The sequence below is a fragment of the Coregonus lavaretus genome (genome assembly GCF_964263955.1).
Source record: "Coregonus lavaretus genome assembly, chromosome: 23".
Lineage (NCBI taxonomy): Eukaryota > Metazoa > Chordata > Actinopteri > Salmoniformes > Salmonidae > Coregonus > Coregonus lavaretus.
This window is the reverse complement of record NC_140010.1, coordinates 39,471,699-39,490,958: the sequence shown is the minus strand read 5'-3', so window position 1 is coordinate 39,490,958 and position 19,260 is coordinate 39,471,699. Positions and strand designations below refer to the sequence as shown.

The window sequence follows — 19,260 nt, the reverse complement described above, 5'->3', positions numbered from 1 at the left end:
AATGTCAATTTTTCACAGTGCCTGTGTGGCATTAGTTTACATGAGTACAGAATGACTTGCCATGTTAAAACAAACCTAGACGGAGTGAAGCTCTCCCTCCTAACTATCGCCCCCTTCCCTCCCTAGCGCTCTGATTAGGCCGGGACGTTTTGACATGCAGGTCACTGTCCCCAAGCCAGACGTGAAAGGGCGCACAGAAATCCTCAACTGGTACTTAAGGAAGATCAAAGTAGACCCTGGTACGTGAGCAACATACATGTGTGATATGTGTTGGCCATAGCTTGAGTCTATTGCTAATGAACACTAGGTTCACACATAAGTGAATCTGCTTTGCTAAATGCTAATGGATACTGTACATGCAAATAGACTATGGCTATATGAGAATCTGTAGTGGTAACATGCTAACAGACTATGGCTACTTGCTAATGGCTACATTTTAAAATAGACTACGGTGACATGCTAAAAAATACATGCTAATAGAATATGGCTACATGCTAAAGGCTACATACTAAAATACAATTGTTATATAAGAATCTGCACTGGCAACATGCTAACGGATACATGCTAAATAGACTATGGCTACATGCTAATAGATGGCTATATGAGAATCTGCAGTGGTAACATGCTAGTAAGACACTGTAGTTGACCTAGCTTAGCTGTCACTGTTCCTGCTAACGACCTGGCTTCCTCATGCAGACATCAAGGCTGGGATCATCGCCAGGGGCACAGTGGGCTTCTCCGGGGCCGACCTGGAGAACCTGGTGAACCAGGCGGCTCTGAAGGCGGCGGTGGACGGCAAAGACATGGTGACCCTCAAAGAGCTGGAGTTTGCCAAGGACAAGATCCTCATGGGTGAGCACTGGTGTAGGAATAGGGAGAAAATAGAAATACACCCCTTAATCACAAATCTGCCCCTTCCCCTATGCACTTGTTTAGATCTGAGAGGATTAGATAAGTGTAATCAATATGGTGGTAGCCCATCTTACTCTTTGATAGGCCGTGGAATTGGCACCATATTGCTTACAACTTAGCCTCGGAAACCCAGGCTTCTCAGAGGAAGGCCCGAATAAATTGCATAAGACTTCAACCACCCAAGCCATAGACTGTTCGCTCTGCTACCGTCCGGCAAACGGTACCGGAGCATCGGTTCTCGGACCAGCAGGCTCTGAGACAGCTTCTAACCCCATGCCAAAAGACTGCTAAATAGCCACAAGACTGCTAAATAGTTAATTAAATGGTTACATAGACTATTTGCATTGACCCTATCTTGCACTGACTCTATGCACACTCACAAGACTATATACAGTGGGGAGAACAAGTATTTGATACACTGCCGATTTTGCAGGTTTTCCTACTTACAAAGCATGTAGAAGTCTGTAATTTTTATCATAGGTACACTTCAACTGTGAGTGACGGAATCTAAAACAAAAATCCAGAAAATCACATTGTATGATTTTTAAGTAATTAATTTGCATTTTATTGCATGACCTAAGTATTTGATACATCAGAAAAGCAGAACTTAATATTTGGTACAGAAACCTTTGTTTGCAATTACAGAGATCATACGTTTCCTGTAGGTCTTGACCAGGTTTGCACACACTGCAGCAGGGATTTTGGCCCACTCCTCCATACAGACCTTCTCCAGAACCTTCAGGTTTCGGGGCTGTCGCTGGGCAATACAGACTTTCAGCTCCCTCCAAAGATTTTCTATTGGGTTCAGGTCTGGAGACTGGCTAGGCCACTCCAGGACCTTGAGATGCTTCTTACGGAGCCACTCCTTAGTTGCCCTGGCTGTGTGTTTCGGGTCGTTGTCATGCTGGAAGACCCAGCCACGACCCATCTTCAATGCTCTTACTGAGGGAAGGAGGTTGTTGGCCAAGATCTCGCGATACATGGCCCCATCCATCCTCCCCTCAATACGGTGCAGTCGTCCTGTCCCCTTTGCAGAAAAGCATCCCCAAAGAATGATGTTTCCACCTCCATGCTTCACGGTTGGGATGGTGTTTTTGGGGTTGTACTCATCCTTCTTCTTCCTCCAAACACGGTGAGTGGAGTTTAGACCAAAAAGCTCTATTTTTAGCTCATCAGACCACATGACCTTCTCCCGTTCCTCCTCTGGATCATCCAGATGGTCATTGGCAAACTTCAGACGGGCCTGGACATGCGCTGGCTTGAGCAGGGGGACCTTGCGTGCGCTGCAGGATTTTAATCCATGATGGCGTAGTGTGTTACTAATGGTTTTCTTTGAGACTGTGGTCCGAGCTCTCTTCAGGTCATTGACCAGGTCCTGCCGTGTAGTTCTGGGCTGATCCCTCACCTTCCTCATGATCATTGATGCCCCACGAGGTGAGATCTTGCATGGAGCCCCAGACCGAGGGTGATTGACCGTCATCTTGAACTTCTTCCATTTTCTAATAATTGCGCCAACAGTTGTTGCCTTCTCACCAAGCTGCTTTCCTATTGTCCTGTAGCCCATCCCAGCCTTGTGCAGGTCTACAATTTTATCCCTGGTGTCCTTACACTGCTCTCTGGTCTTGGCCATCGTGGAGAGGTTGGAGTTTGTTTGATTGAATGTGTGGACAGGTGTCTTTTATACAGGTAACGAGTTCAAACAGGTGACGTTAATATAGGTAATGAGTGGAGAACAGGAGGGCTTCTTAAAGAAAAACTAACAGGTCTGTGAGAGCCAGTATTCTTACTGGTTGGTAGGTGATCAAATACTTATGTCATGCAATAAAATGCAAATTAATTACTTAAAAATCATACAATGTGATTAGCTGGATTTTTGTTTTAGATTCCGTCTCTCACAGTTGAAGTGTACCTATGATAAAAATTACAGACCTCTACATGCTTTGTAAGTAGGAAAACCTGCAAAATTGGCAGTGTATCAAATGCTTGTTCTCCCCACTGTATATGCACTATATACAGTGCCTTCAGAAAGTATTCATACACCTTGACTTATTCCACATTTTGTTGTGTTACAGCCTGAATTCAAAATGGATTAAATTGTTTTTTTCCACCCATCTACACACAATACCCTATAATGACTAAGTGAAAACATGTTTTTAGAAATGTTTGCAAATGTATTGAAAATGAAATACAGAAATATCTCATTTACATAAGTATTCACACCCCTGAGTCAATACTTTGTAGAAGCACCTTTGGCAGTGATTACAGCTGTGAGTCTTTCTGGGTAAGTCTCTAATAGCTTTCCACACCTGGATTGTGCAACATTTATCCATTTATTATTTTCAAAATTCTTTAAGCTCTGTCAAATTGGTTGTTGATCATTGCTAGACATCCATTTTCAGGTCTTGCCATAGATTTTCAAGTAGATGTATGTCAAAACCGTAAATAGGCCTCTCAGGAACATTCACTTTCTTCTTGATAAGCAACTCCAGTGTATATTTGGCCTTGTGTTTTACGTTATTGTCCTACTGAAAGGTGAATTCATCTCGAGGTGGAAACAAGACGTTTCGGTACAATTTTGTAAATGCAGACAGATCATTTGTTTGTTCGACATGGTAGGATCTTTTTGTGTCTGTAAAATAATGAATGCAAGAAATGGCGATGGAAACGCCTTTATGCACAAATATTGATATAATAACCATCATATCGACGTAAACTTGGAGTCACGCGATGATATGCTGTGTGGTCCTCCCACTACAACTCGGGAAAGCATGCAGTTTATTAGGCTACAGATGAAATAAGTTATGGTGAACTTCACAGGGTGATGAAAGTGCACAGTGATCTTGATGCTCCTTTCCAATAAATATCGAGGGTCTGTTTCTAGTGACATGATGATCGATGCTTGACTGCCATTTGACAAATAAAAATATCCATAATAATCTCATCATGTAAACTAGCCTATCTGTACAGACTACCCACACTGTATCTGTAAGCTGTTGGCTAGAGTGCACATGCCAAGACCAGAGTAGGCACATTTTGCTATTTAACACAACAGTTTCTGTGACAAAACTATTGGTAGAGTTGAAAATGCGATGGAAACACATTGAACGTTAGATTTTTATTCGGTGCATTAAAACTTAACCTAAAAAGTACATTTTGTGTGCACGTCGTCATCACGCACTGATTTTTATCCGCAACAAGTCCGTTTGGTGGAAACACATCACTGGTAGGAAAATTCGCATATTTTCTTTATGTAGATTTGAGAATATTCGCATGAAAATCGGTCACCAATTGGATGGAAACATAGCTACTGTCTAGCTTTTATTTTGGTGATTGTTAGTTCTCAAAGATGATCTTATTTAGAAATATATACAGTGAATTCGGAAAGTATTCAGACCCCTTTACTATTCCTACTCAAGCTACACACAATACCCCATAATGACAAAGAAAAAAATGGTTTTTATACATTTTTGCAAATTTTATAAATTAAAAAAAATAAAAAAATACCTTATTTACATAAGTATTCAAACCCTTTGCTATGAGACTCGAAATTGAGCTCAGGTAAATCCAGTTTCCATTGATCATCATTGAGATGTTTCTACAACTTTATTGGTGTCAACCTGTGGTAAATACAATTGATTGGACATGATTTGGAAAGGCACACACCTGTCTATATAAGGTCCCTCAGTTGTCAGTGCATGTCAGAGCAAAAACCAAGCCATGAGGTCAAAGGAATTGTCTGTAGAGCTCCGAGACAGGATTGTGGCAAGGCACAGATCTGGGGAAGGGTTCCAAAACATTCCTGCAGCATTGAAGGTCACAAAGAACACAGTGGCCTCAATCATTCTTAAATGGAAGAAGTTTGGAACCACCAAGACTCTTCCTAGACCTGGCCGTCCAGCCAAACTAAGTAATCGGGGGAGAAGGGCCTTGGAGGTGATCAAGAAACCGATGGTCACGGGGGGCCAGTATGAAAATTTAAAAAAAAATGTATGCACTCACTAACTGTAAGTCGCTCTGGATAAGAACGTCTGCTAAATGACTAAAATGTAAATGTAAATGTATGTCACTTTGAAGGAGTTCCAGAGTTCCTCTGTGGAGATGGGAAAACCTTCCAGAAGGACAACCATCTCTGCAGCACTCCATCAATCAGGCCTTTATGGTAGAGTCCCCAGACGGAAGCCACTCCTCAGTTAAAGGCACATGACAGCCCACTTGGAGTTTGCCAAAAGGCACCTAAAGGACTCTCAGACCATGAGAAACAAGGTTCAGGACAACAACCCTAAGCACACAGCCAAGACAATGCACGATTGGCTTCGTGACAAGTCTCTGAATGTCCTTGAGTGGCCCAGCCAGAGCCCGGACTTGAACCCGATCGAACATCTCTGGAGAGATCTGAAAATAGCAGTGCAGCGATGCTCCCCATCCAACTTGACAGAGCTTGAGAGGATCTGCAGAGAAGAATGGGAAAAACTCCCCAAATACAGGTGTGCCAGCTTCTAGCATCATATATAAGAAGTGGTCCTCTGTAGCTCAGCTGGTAGAGCACGGCGCTTGTAACGCCAAGGTAGTGGGTTCGATCCCCGGGACCACCCATACACAAAAATGTATGCACACATGACAGTAAGTCGCTTTGGATAAAAGCGTCTGCTAAATGGCATATTATCATATTATTATTATTAAGACTCTTGGCTGTAATCGCTGCCAAAGGTGCTTCAACAAAGTACTGAGTAAAGGGTCTGAATACTTATGTAAATGTAATATTTCAGTTTTGTATTTTGTATAAATTTGCACAATTTTCTAAAAACCTGTTTTTGCTTTGTCATTATGGGGTATATTGACGAGGGGGAAAAAACTATTTAATCCATTCTAGAATAAGGCTGTAACGTAACAAAATGTGGAAAAAGCCAAGGGGGTCTGAATATTTTCCAAATGCACTGTAAGTGTGTCCAATATCTTTTCTACATACTTTATATCTCATTTTAGTCATCCAAAGTTTACACTGAAAACGTTTTTTCATCCCATTTTTTATTTATTATTATTATTATTATTATATATTTTTTTACTGTTTGACATAGGCGCCCAAAAAAACAGTTAGGCGGCACGTCCAAGACTTGTCTATGTAGAAAAAACTCTGTGTCACGATCGTCTTGAAAAGAAGCGGGCCAAGGCGCAGCGTGAGATGCGTACATATTTATTTTATTGTACACCACAGCGAACAAAACAACAAACGAAACGTGAAGTCCTTCGATACAAAACACAAATCAAAAGGAACAAGAAACCACACGAAACGAATGCCTTACAGCTACCTAAGTATGGCTCCCAATCAGAGACAACGAGCAACAGCCGTCTCTGATTGGGAGCCACCCTGGCCAACATAGAAACACAAAACTAGAACCTAACACCCTGGCTCAACATACGAGAGTCCCCAGAGCCAGGGCGTGACAGTACCCCCCCCGGACTCCGGCCGCGCCAACCAAACACAACAGGGGAGGGACCGGGTGGGCACTCCGCCTCGGTGGTGGATCCGGCTCCGGGCATGACTCCCACTCCCTCTCTAACCCCCCAAAGCGCCCCTGATCCGGTCTGGCCCTGCTGGCCGGAGCTGGACTGAACACTGGTGGAGCGGAATGCTCTAGCTCCGGAGTGGAGCAGCTGACCGGTGCCGGACCAGGCACCAGTGGAACAGGCACGGGCTGTGCCGGACTGACGACGCGCACCACAGGCTTGGTGCGGGGAGCAGGGACGGGCCGGACCGGGCTGACGACGCGCACCATTGGCTTGGTGCGGGGAGCAGGGACGGGCCGAACCGGGCTGATGAAGCGCACCACTTGCTTGGTGCGGGGAGCAGGAACAGGCCGGACCGGGCTGACGACGCACACCATTGACTTGGTGCGGGGAGCAGGGACGGGCCGAACCGGGTTGACGAAGCGCACCATTGGCTTGGTGCGGGGAGCAGGGACGGGCCGAACCGGGCTGATGAAGCGCACCACTTGCTTGGTGCGGGGCGCAGGAACAGGCCGGACCGGGCTGACGACGCGCACCATTGACTTGGTGCGGGGAGCAGGGACGGGCCGAACCGGGCCGATGAAGCGCACCACTTGCTTGGTGCGGGGAGCAGGAACAGGCCGGACCGGGCTGATGAAGCGCACCATAGGCTTGGTGCGGGGAGCAGGAACAGGCCGAACCGGGCTGGCGACGCGCACCACAGGCTTGGCGCGAGGGACAGGAACAGGCCGGACTGGGCTGGCGACGCGCACCACAGGTTCGGTGCGAGAGGCAGGAACAGGCCGAACCGTACTGGGAACACACGCCACTGGCCCTAAGCGGGGATCAGGAACGGGCCGGACCGGACTGGCAACACACCCCAGTACCTCTCGCCGTGCCTCTACATACTCCTTCCCCCTGGTGTCCAGTAACTCCCTTAACCTGGCGGCCTCCTCTGCCAACCCTCTGAACCACTCTATCCCGTACTCCTGCTGCCCATCGTCCACGGCGTGAGCCCCCCCCTAAAAATGTTCTGGGCTTGTCTCTCCCCCGTGGACCAGGCCTCCATGGTTCTCGTCCAATTCTCTCTCCATTTCTCGTAATTCCAACCTTTCTCCTCATCACGCTGCTTGACCCAGTCGTGGTGGTTTCTTCTGTCACGATCGTCTTGAAAAGAAGCGGGCCAAGGCGCAGCGTGAGATGCGTACATATTTATTTTATTGTACACCACAGCGAACAAAACAACAAATGAAACGTGAAGTCCTTCGATACAAAACACAAATCAAAAGGAACAAGAAACCACACGAAACGAATGCCTTACAGCTACCTAAGTATGGCTCCCAATCAGAGACAACGAGCAACAGCCGTCTCTGATTGGGAGCCACCCTGGCCAACATAGAAACACAAAACTAGAACCTAACACCCTGGCTCAACATACGAGAGTCCCCAGAGCCAGGGTGTGACACTCTGTAAGATACAAAGCGAATTCCGCATAGGCTACTTAAACCGAGACACGGACAAAGAAGAAAAGAACTACAACTGAACACAAGGGGAAAAAGCATTTCTACTCAGAGCCAATCAAAAGTGAGCGCTGAATGCCACCGACTCTCTGACCGCTCCCATTCAAACTAGAAATCCAAACCTGAATTACGCCCAGACTTCCAATAGTCGAGTGAACGAGACGGGACTACTAACACCTATACAATCCTCTCAGATCTTCCTAGGGGTATATTTGGGATTCAGGGACCGAGCAGGAAATCAAGTGATTATCTCTATCCATCTCTTCCCTCCCACAGGCCCAGAGAGGAAGAGTGTGGAGATAGACCAGAAGAACAAGGAGATCACGGCCTACCACGAGTCTGGCCACGCTATCGTGGCGTACTACACCAAGGACGCCATGCCTATCAATAAGGCCACCATCATGCCCAGAGGGCCTTCCCTGGGTCATGTAAGTAGGACTAGAAATAGGGACATTTTAACATATAGGAAACAAGATGGGTAGGGAACACAACATGGTTAGACTATTAGAATATGAAAAAAGTGGAATTTTATACTGGTTTCTTATATGAACGCTATGACGCCGAAATAAAACCAAGTATTTTTCAGGAATCTGTTCTGCTGAGCATGCCAATAGAATAATGCATAATTTCAATATTATGAAGAGTCCCTTAATTCCTCCAGTTTTTTGTCTTGCAAATTAAAATCGTAGTTTTTTATGTTTTTAGAATCGTCAAGTGTGAAATGGTTGTTTCCGTTTGCTGCCAGGCCTCACTCCTCTTCCCCCACTGTCCATCCCAGGTGTCTATGCTCCCGGAGGATGACCGCTGGAGCGAGACGCGTGCTCAGTTGCTGGCCCAGATGGATGTCAGCATGGGAGGCCGCGTGGCAGAGGAGATCATATTTGGCAATGAGTTCATTACCACTGGTATGTAGGGGGATGTAGAGTTAGTGTAGGAGCAGGAGGGCAATTAGAGTACAGAGTTACAGTATACACCAAGCACAGTACTGTAGTGCAAAAGCATATTCCCGAAAACGGGATTGTGCATCTCGGGGGAGGGGGTAATCCTGGCTTCCAAATGTAAAATAAATCATATTCAAGTTTGTGGGATTTATGATATGGTCATATAGCTGACACTTTTATCCAAAGTGACTTACAGAATTGTCGAACATTGACAGTGACACATATTTTCGGTATATGTGACCCATGCAGGAATCGAACCCACTTCCTTACTGTTGCCAGCACCATGCTCTGATTCACTGAGCCAATGGTATCTTTTAGCCCGTTAATAATCTTCCAAGAGTCCAAGACTAAACAAACGATATATTAAATACATGTTCATCTTTTTTCTTTTTTAGGGGCATCAAGTGACTTTGATGCTGCCACCAAAATTGCAAAAATGATGGTGACCAGATTTGGAATGTGTGAGAGGGTAAGTTATGTTTGGTCAGGAAAGAGGAAATTAATTAATGTCTTATACTGCATGAGCAAACTCCTGCTGTTTGTATTGTATGCCCTTCAAGACATATTACCTAGTGTTGAACCTTTACAGAGATATTGGTCTGTTTCTCAATTAAATTCAATGAGCTTCATTGGCATGAATGGGAACCACCCTATGTTGCAGCACTACATACAGTGCATTCGGAAAGTATTCAGACCCCTTCCCCTTTTCCACATTTTGTTACGTTACAGCCTTATTCTAAAATGGATTAAATAAAAACATTTCCTCATCAATCCACACACAATACCCCATAATGACAAATGTATTAAAAATAAAAAACTGAAATACCTTATTTACATAAGTATTCAGAAGCTTTGCTATGAGACTCTTAATTGAGCTCAGGTGCATCCTGTTTCCATTGATCATCCTTGAGATGTTTCTACAACTTGATTGGAGTCCACCTGTGGTAAATTCAATTGATTGGACATGATTTGGAAAGGCGCACACACACGTTTGGAACCACCAAGACTCTTCCTAGAGCTGGCCTCCCGGCCAAACGGAGCAATCGGGGGAGAAGGGCCTTGGTCAGGGAGGTGACCAAGAACCTGATGGTCACTCTGACAGAGCTCTAGAGTTCCTCTGTGGAGATGGGAGAACCTTCCAGAAGGACAACCATCTCTGCAGCACTCCACCAATTAGGTCTTTATGGCAGAGTGGCCAGACGGAAGCCACTCCTCAGTAAAAGGCACATGACAGCCCCTTGGAGTTTGCCAAAAGGCACCTAAAGACTCTCAGACCATGAGACAATATTCTCTGGTCTGATGAAACCAAGATGGACTCTTTGGCCTGAATGCCAAGCGTCACGTATGGAGGAAACCTGGCACCATCCCTACGGTGAAGCATGGTGGTGGCAGAATCATGCTGTGGGGATGTTTTTCAGCGGCAGGGACTGGGAGAAAAGTCAGGATCGAGGGAAAGTTGACCGGAGCAAAGTACAGAGAGATCCTTGATGAAAACCTGCTCCAGAGTGCTGAGGACCTCAGACTGGGGTGAAGGTTCACCTTCCAACAGGACAACGACCCTGAGCTCACAGACAAGACAACGCAGGAGTTGCTTCAGGACAAGTCTCTGAATGTCCTTGAGTGGCCTAGCCAGAGCCTGGACTTGAACCCAATCGAACATCTCTGGAGAGACCTGAAAATAGCTGTGCAGTGACCCATCCAACCTGACAGAGCTTGAGAGGATTTGCAGAGAAGAATGGGAGAAGCTCCCCAAATACAGGTATACCATACATACCCAAGAAGACTCGAGGCTGTAATCGCTGCCAAAGGTGATTCAACAAAGTACTGAGTAAATGGTCTGAATACTTATGTAAATGTGATATTTTTATTTATTTTTTATACATTTGCAAAGAATTCTAAAAACCTGTTCTTGCTTTGTCATTAGGGGATATTGTGTGTAGATTGATGAGGGGAAAAACAATTTAATCAATTTTAGAATAATGCTGTAACGTAACAAAATGTGGAAAGATTCTAGGTGTCTTTCTGAATGCACTGTATATATTGTGACAGTATATATTTCTCTATCTCTCTCTCTCACTCACTCACACTCTCTCTCACCATGTTGTAGCTGGGTGTCATGACCTACGCTGACCAAACCAAGCAGAGCCCGGAGACACAGGCTGCCATCGAACATGAAGTCAGGATACTTTTAAAGGTACGTTTCCACCTCCATCGTCCTTCCAAGGCCCTGACATGGTGCTCTTTGTCTTGTGGTTTTTATGTTCCCCATTTCTCAACCTAGCTCATTCAGAGTTATACAGTTTACGGAAATAACGGACACAATTTACAGGTGTGTCTAAGCCCTTAATTGCACTGTAACATATCAAAACTTTCTATAGCTGCACCACCGCCTGGTATGGCAACTGCTCGGCATCCGACCGCAAGGCGCTACAGAGGGTAGTGCGTACGGCCCAGTACATCACTGGGGCCAAGCTTCCTACCATCCAGGACCTCTATACCAGGCAGTGTCAGAGGAAGGCCCTAAAAATTGTCAAAGAATCCAGCCACCCTAGTCATAGACTGTTCTCTCTGCTACCGCACAGCAAGTGGTACCGGAGCGCCAAGTCTAGGTCCAAAAGGCTCCTTTACAGCTTCTACCCCCAAGCCATAAGACTGCTGAACAGTTAATCAAATGGCTACCCGGACTATTTGCATTGTCCCCCCCTCCCTCTTTTACACTGCTGCTACTCGCTGTTTATTATCTATGCATAGTCACTTTACCCCTACCTACATGTACATATTACCTTAATTACCTCAACTAACCTGTACCCCCGCACATTGACTCTGTACCGGTACCCCCTGTATATAGCCTCGTTATTGTTATTTCATTGTGTTACTTATTTTTTTACTTTTGTTTATTTAGTAAATCTTTTCTTAACTCTTATTTTTCTTAAAACTGCATTGTTGCTTAAGGGCTTGTAAGTAAGCATTTCACTGTAAGGTCTACACCTGTTGTATTCGGCGCATGTGACAAATAACATTTGATTTGATTTGAAGCCCTTTCACTCAACCCCGGGTCCATTATCTTACATTTACATTTTAGTCATTTAGCAGACGCTCTTATCCAGAGCGACTTACAGTTAGTGAGTGCATACATTTTCATACTGGCCCCCCGTGGGAAACGAACCCACAACCCTGGCGTTGCAAGTGCCATGCTCTACCAACTGAGCTACAGGCTTCATTCTAACGCGACACGCAGTCGCCATGAGCCATCGATAGTGGAACTCATCTCTAACAATTGAGATGTTGCTCATCCGCCTAACACTAGTTCCTACTTCTGAAAACCACTCCGCTCTCTCGTAGCTATGATGCACTGGCTACTACAGCAAACCATGCTCGATCAGATGAGCAAACGTGCTCCAGCTAGCAGCCTAGTGCTAGCTTGTTTGAATGCCCATTATGGTAGCTAGTTTCCCAGCTTGTTGATAACGTTATGGGACTGTTCTCAGAAATCAGCATGTATTGGAATCTGACAGCTGGCACTGTGCCTCGCTAGTACTTTGTAACATTTGGCCAACGCGATAACGTCGCAGCTAGAGCAGTCAGCTGTGCTGAAGAACTCTGCGCACTAATCACAGCTAACCTAACATAGCAGGGGTTAAAAAATGCCTGAAACTAGATCTCCTACATACTGGTCTTGATAAGAAGAAAAAAAATGAGAAGAAAAAAAACTGTTCAATCAATCCAGTAAATGTGGAGGAGGAGTTAGGATTGAGTGTCGCCTTGTTAATGTCCAAAAGCGGAAGTCACGTCACAGGCTCTCTTTCCATTTGACCTGAAAACCGAAACATCCGCTTGTTGGGGACTCTGCAGAGGCTAATCACGGCAGAACAGACACCGGCTTAACCTGAAAACTAGCTAGCTAGAATTTTTTTGTACACAATTAGAAATTCATAAATACTGATTCTACAACCACAAAACACCTTAAGTAGATTTATACTGAAAAAAATATAAACGCAACATGCAATAATTTCAAAGATTTTACTGAGTTACAGTTCATATGAGGAAATCAGTCAATTGAAATAAATTCATTAGGCCCTAATCTATGGATTTCACATGACTGGGAATACAGATATGCATCTGTTGGTCACAGATACCTTTTTAAAAAATGGGCCTCACAATGGGCCTCAGGATCTCGTCACGGTATTTCTTTGCATTCAAATTGCCATCGATAAAATGCAATTGTGTTCGTTGTCCGTAGCTTATGCCTGCCAATACCATAACCCCACTGCCACCATGGGGCACTCTTTTCACAGCAAACCACTCGCCCACACGACGCCATACACGTGGTCTGCGGTTGTTAGGCCAGTTGGACGTACTGCCAAATTCTCTAAAATGACATTGGGGGCGGCTTATGGTAGAGAAATGAACATTACATTTTCTGGCAACAGCTCTGGTGGACATTCCTAGCTAGCAAGTGACACAAACGTTAGTCAGCCTGCATAGGAAACATTTTTGTTACAACGGACGACCAGACCTTTTGCATAACAACAGAATTAACGACTGGTCGCATCTGTGGCAACATGACCAAAAGAACAAACAGATTTTTAACCGGACTGGTGGTAGAATGAAATTGGTGGAAGAATGAAATTGTAGGAATTTACTTATCAAAATAAATTAAAATATGTAATTCATTGTTATTTTAATATGTTGTTAACTGTTTTATAAAAGTGATAAGGCATGCAAGAGTGCGCTATGTGATGAATACAGTCACAGGTAAATGGGTTGACTGGCCCATAATTTCGTGTCGGGCCGAACAACACCATTTATCTGTGACTGTATTAATCACATAGCACGGCCTCTTGTGCCTTATCGCTTAAATATTAGCTACAAGTATATCGTTTTTTTTTACTCTGACTCTTTTTAGGATGAAAGGGGGTTCAGTGGACGATGTCACCTTGGTAACATTTTAGAATGTTAGGACAGCATATTGTAGCCAAACTTATTTTGAGCTATCCCATGAGTGTTTGGGAGCTATCAGACAGATCAGTGCAGACCACTGACGTGAGACAATGCCCCTGCCTGTGTAAAAATAATTTCCTGACTCTTCTGGTGGTTTGTGTGGTCCTCAGGATTCGTACGAGCGGGCCAGGGCGCTCCTCAAGTCCCACGCCAAGGAGCACAAGAACCTGGCCACCGCCCTGCTGCAATACGAGACGCTGGATGCCAAAGAGATCAAGATGGTCCTGGAGGGCAAGGCCCTGGAGATCAGATGAGACCTCCAAGAGTGGAGGCGTCACTCTGGTTATTGGGGAGACGGGGGTGGGGTGGAGAGACAAAAAATTACTGTGGATTAGGGTAGGGAAGCATAGGAAGTGGCGGGACTGGCTTTTTGGAAGGTGTTGGAATGTAAATATATGAAAATCAAGGCTTCAGGATAGGATTCTTTTTTAATGTAAAATATGTACGCAAACTACGCACACAGTCTTATCTTCCTGTTAATGTCTGGATAGTTGTTAGGATCCTTATTGTCGATAACAAGGAGGATTGTGGGATTTCCCTTCAAATTGGTAGGTGCAATCAGCAGTTGCTACATCCATTTTTAGATTTATAAATGAATGATATGTACCCATTGATTCTTGATTCTTGAAGAATATAACTTATAAATGCCTCATGAGCTTAGTTCAACTGTCGTACCCCATCAGAACCCAAAATATAAGCTTGTTTTATGCCAATGTTTGTAAACAAAGTAAATGTAAACAAACACTGTACACACATCTTGTTTTTAGTTTGAATGTATCCCCTTCTTGTCATATGCCCTTGTTTATGAGTCTGTCTTTTTTTCAATGTACCCTGTTGTGTGTGTGTGTGTGTGTGTGTGTGTGTGTGTGTGTGTGTGTGTGTGTGTACGTGTACGTGTACGTGTGTGTGTATGTGTGTTGAATGTTTTATGCCTAGTAAATCCAAGTCCAGTGAGTCCATGCCCTGGATCCTCAGAATCACTACAAAATAATATTATCATCAGTAAAATACACTTGTCTCTACCTGAGACTGTCAATCATGTCTTTGTAATAAGGATTCTGATTCCCCCTAAATAGTCTAACAACTTTTCTCAAGTTTACCAATATTCCCAGGTCGTTTCAAAGGTGGCCTTTTGGGAATGTACATGTACCCGGAGTAGGGACTCTTTTGGATTTGAGCCACAATTCAAATGTCTCTTAGCACTTTGGTCAGTCTGAACACTTACTCTATGTATTTATGTTATCAAATATGTCAATACTGTGTGTATATAGATGGAAGGGAATGCTGCTGTGCTTCGAAATAATGCTTTCATTCACTTCAAACTCAACGTTGGCAAATTAAGCTGTGACAGGCCATTGGATCCTCTGTTTTTGAATCAGATTAGTCTATCCATTTATTATGAAATAGCTTTATATTATCTGGTTTCTAGGTCTAAACAATTGTCAAAGTAACAATTAAACCTAAGAGACCCTACAACCTCTCATATCCTGGTTCACTCCCCACTTCTGCTGTGTACTCTCTATTCACATCTGAAAAAAAAAGAAAAAGCCATATCTCAGACTGCCCATTTTAATCTTTTATTTTTATTGGCCAGTCTGAGATATGGCTTTTTCTTTGCAACTCTGGCTAGAAGGTCAGCATCCCGGAGTCGCCTCTTCACTGTTGACGTTGAGACTGGTGTTTTGCGGGTACTATTTAATGAAGCTGCCAGTTGAGGACCTGTGAGTTGTGCACCGGGGCCTCCCACTCCTCTTACTATTCTGGTTAGAGACAGTTTGCGCTGTTCTGTGAGGGGAGTAGTACACAGCGTTGTATGAGATCTTCAGTTTCTTGGCAATTTCTCGCATGGAATAGTCTTCATTTCTCAGAACAAAATAGACTGACGAGTTTCAGAAGAAAGTTATTTGTTTCTGGCCATTTTGAGCCTGTAATCGAAATCACAATTGCTGATGCTCCAGATACTCAACTAGTCTCAAGAAGGCCAGTTTTATTGCTTCTTTAATCAGCACAACAGTTTTCAGCTGTGCTAACATAATTGCAAAAGGGTTTTCTAATGATCAATTAGCCTTTTAAAATGATAAACTTGGATTAGCAAACACAACGTGCCATTGGAACACAGGACTGATGGTTGCTAATAATGGGTCTCTGTATGCCTATGTAGATATTCCATTAAAAATCAGCCATTTCCAGCTACAATAGCCATTTACAACATTAACAATGTCTACACTGTATTTCTGATCAATTTGATGTTATTTTAATGGACAAACATTTTGATTTTCTTTCGAAAACAAGGAAATGTCTAAGTGACCCCAAACTTTTGAACGGTAGTGTAAGTCAAAACTGTAACTTGGCCACTAACGAACATTCACTGTCTTCTTGGTAGGTAACTCCAGTGTAGATTTGTCCTTGTGTTGTAGGTTATTGTCCTGCTGAATGGTGAATTCCTCTCCCAGTGTCTGGTGTAAAGCAGACTGAAGCAGGTTTTCCTCTAGGATTTTGCCTGTGATTAGCACCATCCCATTTCTTTTTATCCTGAAAAACTCCCCAATATTTGCCGATGTCAAGCATACCCATACCATGATGCAGCCACCACCATGCTTGAAAATAAGGAGGCAGTTACTCAGTGATGTGTTGGATTTGACCCAAACATAAGGCTTTGCATTTAGGCCAAAAAGTGTATTCCTTTGCTGTGGTTTTTTTCTTCAGTCTTTTTTTTCAGTATTACTTTATTCTGTATATTTGTATTATTTTGACTCTGTCATTGAAGTCATTATTATGGAGTCATTACAATGTTGTTGATCCATCCTCAGTTTTCTCCCATCACAGCCATTGAACTCTGGAATGGTTTTAAAATCACCAATGGCCTCATGGTAACATCCCTGAGCAGTTTCATTCCTGTCCTGCAGCTCAGTTCAGAAGGACGACTGTATCTTTGATGTGTCTAGGTTGTTTAATACATAATCCACAGCATAATTATTAATTTGACCATGCTTAAAGATATATTAAATGTCTGATTTGTTATTGTTACCCATCTAGCAATCACTGCCCTTCTTTATGAAGCTTTTGAAAAGCTCCCTGGTCTTTGAAGTTGATTCTGTGCTTGAAATTCAATACTTGACTGAGGGACCTTACAGATGTTGTATGTATGGGGGACAGCGGAAGGGTTAGTCATCCAAAAATCATGCCAACCCCTATTATTTCACACAGAGGGAGTCCATGTAACTTTATTATGTTATTTGTTAAGCCAAATTTTACTCCTGAACTAATTTAGGTTTGCCTAAACAAAGGGGCTGAATACTAGTTCTCATTTTTATTCATCTTAAAAATAAAAATTAAATATTCCACTTTGACATTACAGAGTAGTTTGAGTAGATTGTTGACAAAAAGATTTTTACACAAAAAATAAATGTGAATAAATCCGAGGGATCTGAATACTTTTGCAAGGCACTGTATACCCCATTCCCAAGTGTATAACCAGTATCATTATTTGTAGGCCTATACGTTGTACATTTTTGTTTTTCTTGCTTAAGTAACACATTTCGAGCTGCTGTTTTTGGCCTTTTACCCTCTTTTAGTTGTATATATGAATGGGGTTTAACGGGAACACTGTATCCATTGGATGGCTATACAATTGACTGACATGCTTTTTATTCTCTCAATGATATGACAGACGTTTTGTGCAGCTCAAAAATGAACAAAAATGTAATAAACAAAACCCTGCTATAATATTAACCGTGGTTTGTGGTTGGTTATCTGTTTGATATACACACCTTTCCTGACATCAGAATTATATGCATGTTCAACTACAGTGTAGTTGCTACATGCTCAAAAAATGCTTGCCAGGAGATTCTGGACGTTGATAAATAACCAGCTAACGGTTTGAGTAAAACGACAGCACCCAAGGTAAGTCGGAAATCAGCTAAACTAGATTTAAAAAAAAAAACGTTATATTAAAATAAACAATTCTGAAAATGAGCATAACTTTAACTACATGTCCCAAAATACTAGCCATTGCAAACATTTGCACCTGTGTAAATAAACTGATAGAATCAGATTTTTGTGTAACGTAGCCTCTTTATTTTTAATACAGTATGCCCATTATTTTTGTTTAATGTTTATTTGGACAGCAAAGACATTTAATTTGGCTCTATACTCCAGCATTATGGATTTGGAATCAATTGTTTTATATGAGGCGACAGTACAGAATGTCACCATTCATTTCTATTGGGCATAACATAATATCAACACGATTTATACACAAGGCGCAATCCATTCTGAGAGACTCCCAGCAGTCTTATTTATTGAATTTATGATACTTCCCTCAGATCACAGATACAGGCGCCCGAAGTTTAAAACTAACAGGTCTATCCGGTCCTTCACTACAGATGCTATCATCTTTGTCAATAACTTGTAGTAGTACTGTATACAGCTGTATATACTGTTTTCTTTCTTATATATAAATTTTTGGGGTCATGTGTTCATGTTGTTTTTATTACTTGCTGCAAAATGAATTGCCCCTAGGGAATAATAATGTACCCCTCTCTACTCTACTCTTTTTAATGTTGATATATTTAAATTACAATTAAGTGGTGTTTAGTTAGCCATTGTTTGCAAAACAAAAAAACAAAATAAAGAGAATCTTGTTATTTTCCCAAATAGTTGGAGTTACTACCGTCATCTTATTTTGAAGATATATAGTTAATGCAAGGTATTTTTATAATGTAGACTACAAATGCCGAAAATGCATGCTAGACTTACTATAACTGCCCAGAGGAGTTAGGAGTTATCAAGACAATAACAATGAGGATATATAAAATACTTAAATGGGATCACAAGGGATCTCCCTTATCAACACTCAGGGTGGGGACCAACAGCCCATCTCAGTATGTAGACCTATCATCTCATCATTTTTTATTGTGACAGGTAGACCTACATTTGCTGCAGCATAGCCTCTGCTGCATTAATATAAAGACCGAATTACACATTTCCATCTGGCTTTCAGGGGTCACATTTTGTTATTGTAAATTGTATATATTTTTTAATTGCAGCTGCAGAGTTTTAAAACACTTCTATATTGTTGCTTTAATTCAGTGCAAGAGTGAGCACACTCTCACAGTCTTTCTCTCTCTCCATCAATTCCATTCAAATTGTATCCAACATAGATAATCCTGTTCAAGATTGATATATAGGTCTATATATAGATGTCCTAGCCTACCTCTTTGAGGTAACAAATTCAATGCAGTATTAGCCTTATATTTAGTTAACCTCTACGGGATCGGTGTCCCGTATACGGGATGGTTGAGCTAACGTGCGCTAATGTGATTAGCATGACTGCTGTAAGTAACAGCAAACTTTCCAGGACATAGACATGTCTTATATGGGCAGAAAGCTTAAATTCTTGT

General features: G+C 42.8%; 1 protein-coding gene across 2 annotated transcripts in view; it reads left to right on the top strand.

Annotated features, from left to right (window-relative positions):
* The window catches only part of LOC311150838 (ATP-dependent zinc metalloprotease YME1L1-like), a 43,954-nt gene extending 28,614 nt beyond the window's left edge, over positions 1 to 15,340 (top strand). For both annotated transcript variants that reach the window (XM_084188385.1, XM_084188386.1), the window contains exons 12-18: positions 127 to 239; positions 697 to 852; positions 8,193 to 8,344; positions 8,695 to 8,821; positions 9,253 to 9,326; positions 10,965 to 11,051; positions 13,969 to 15,340. In XM_084188385.1, coding sequence (XP_084044511.1) covers positions 127 to 239; positions 697 to 852; positions 8,193 to 8,344; positions 8,695 to 8,821; positions 9,253 to 9,326; positions 10,965 to 11,051; positions 13,969 to 14,112 — 853 coding nt within the window. In that variant the 3' untranslated portion in view covers positions 14,113 to 15,340. The remainder of the gene's footprint in view (positions 1 to 126; positions 240 to 696; positions 853 to 8,192; positions 8,345 to 8,694; positions 8,822 to 9,252; positions 9,327 to 10,964; positions 11,052 to 13,968) is intronic.
* The last annotated feature ends 3,920 nt before the right edge of the window (positions 15,341 to 19,260 follow it).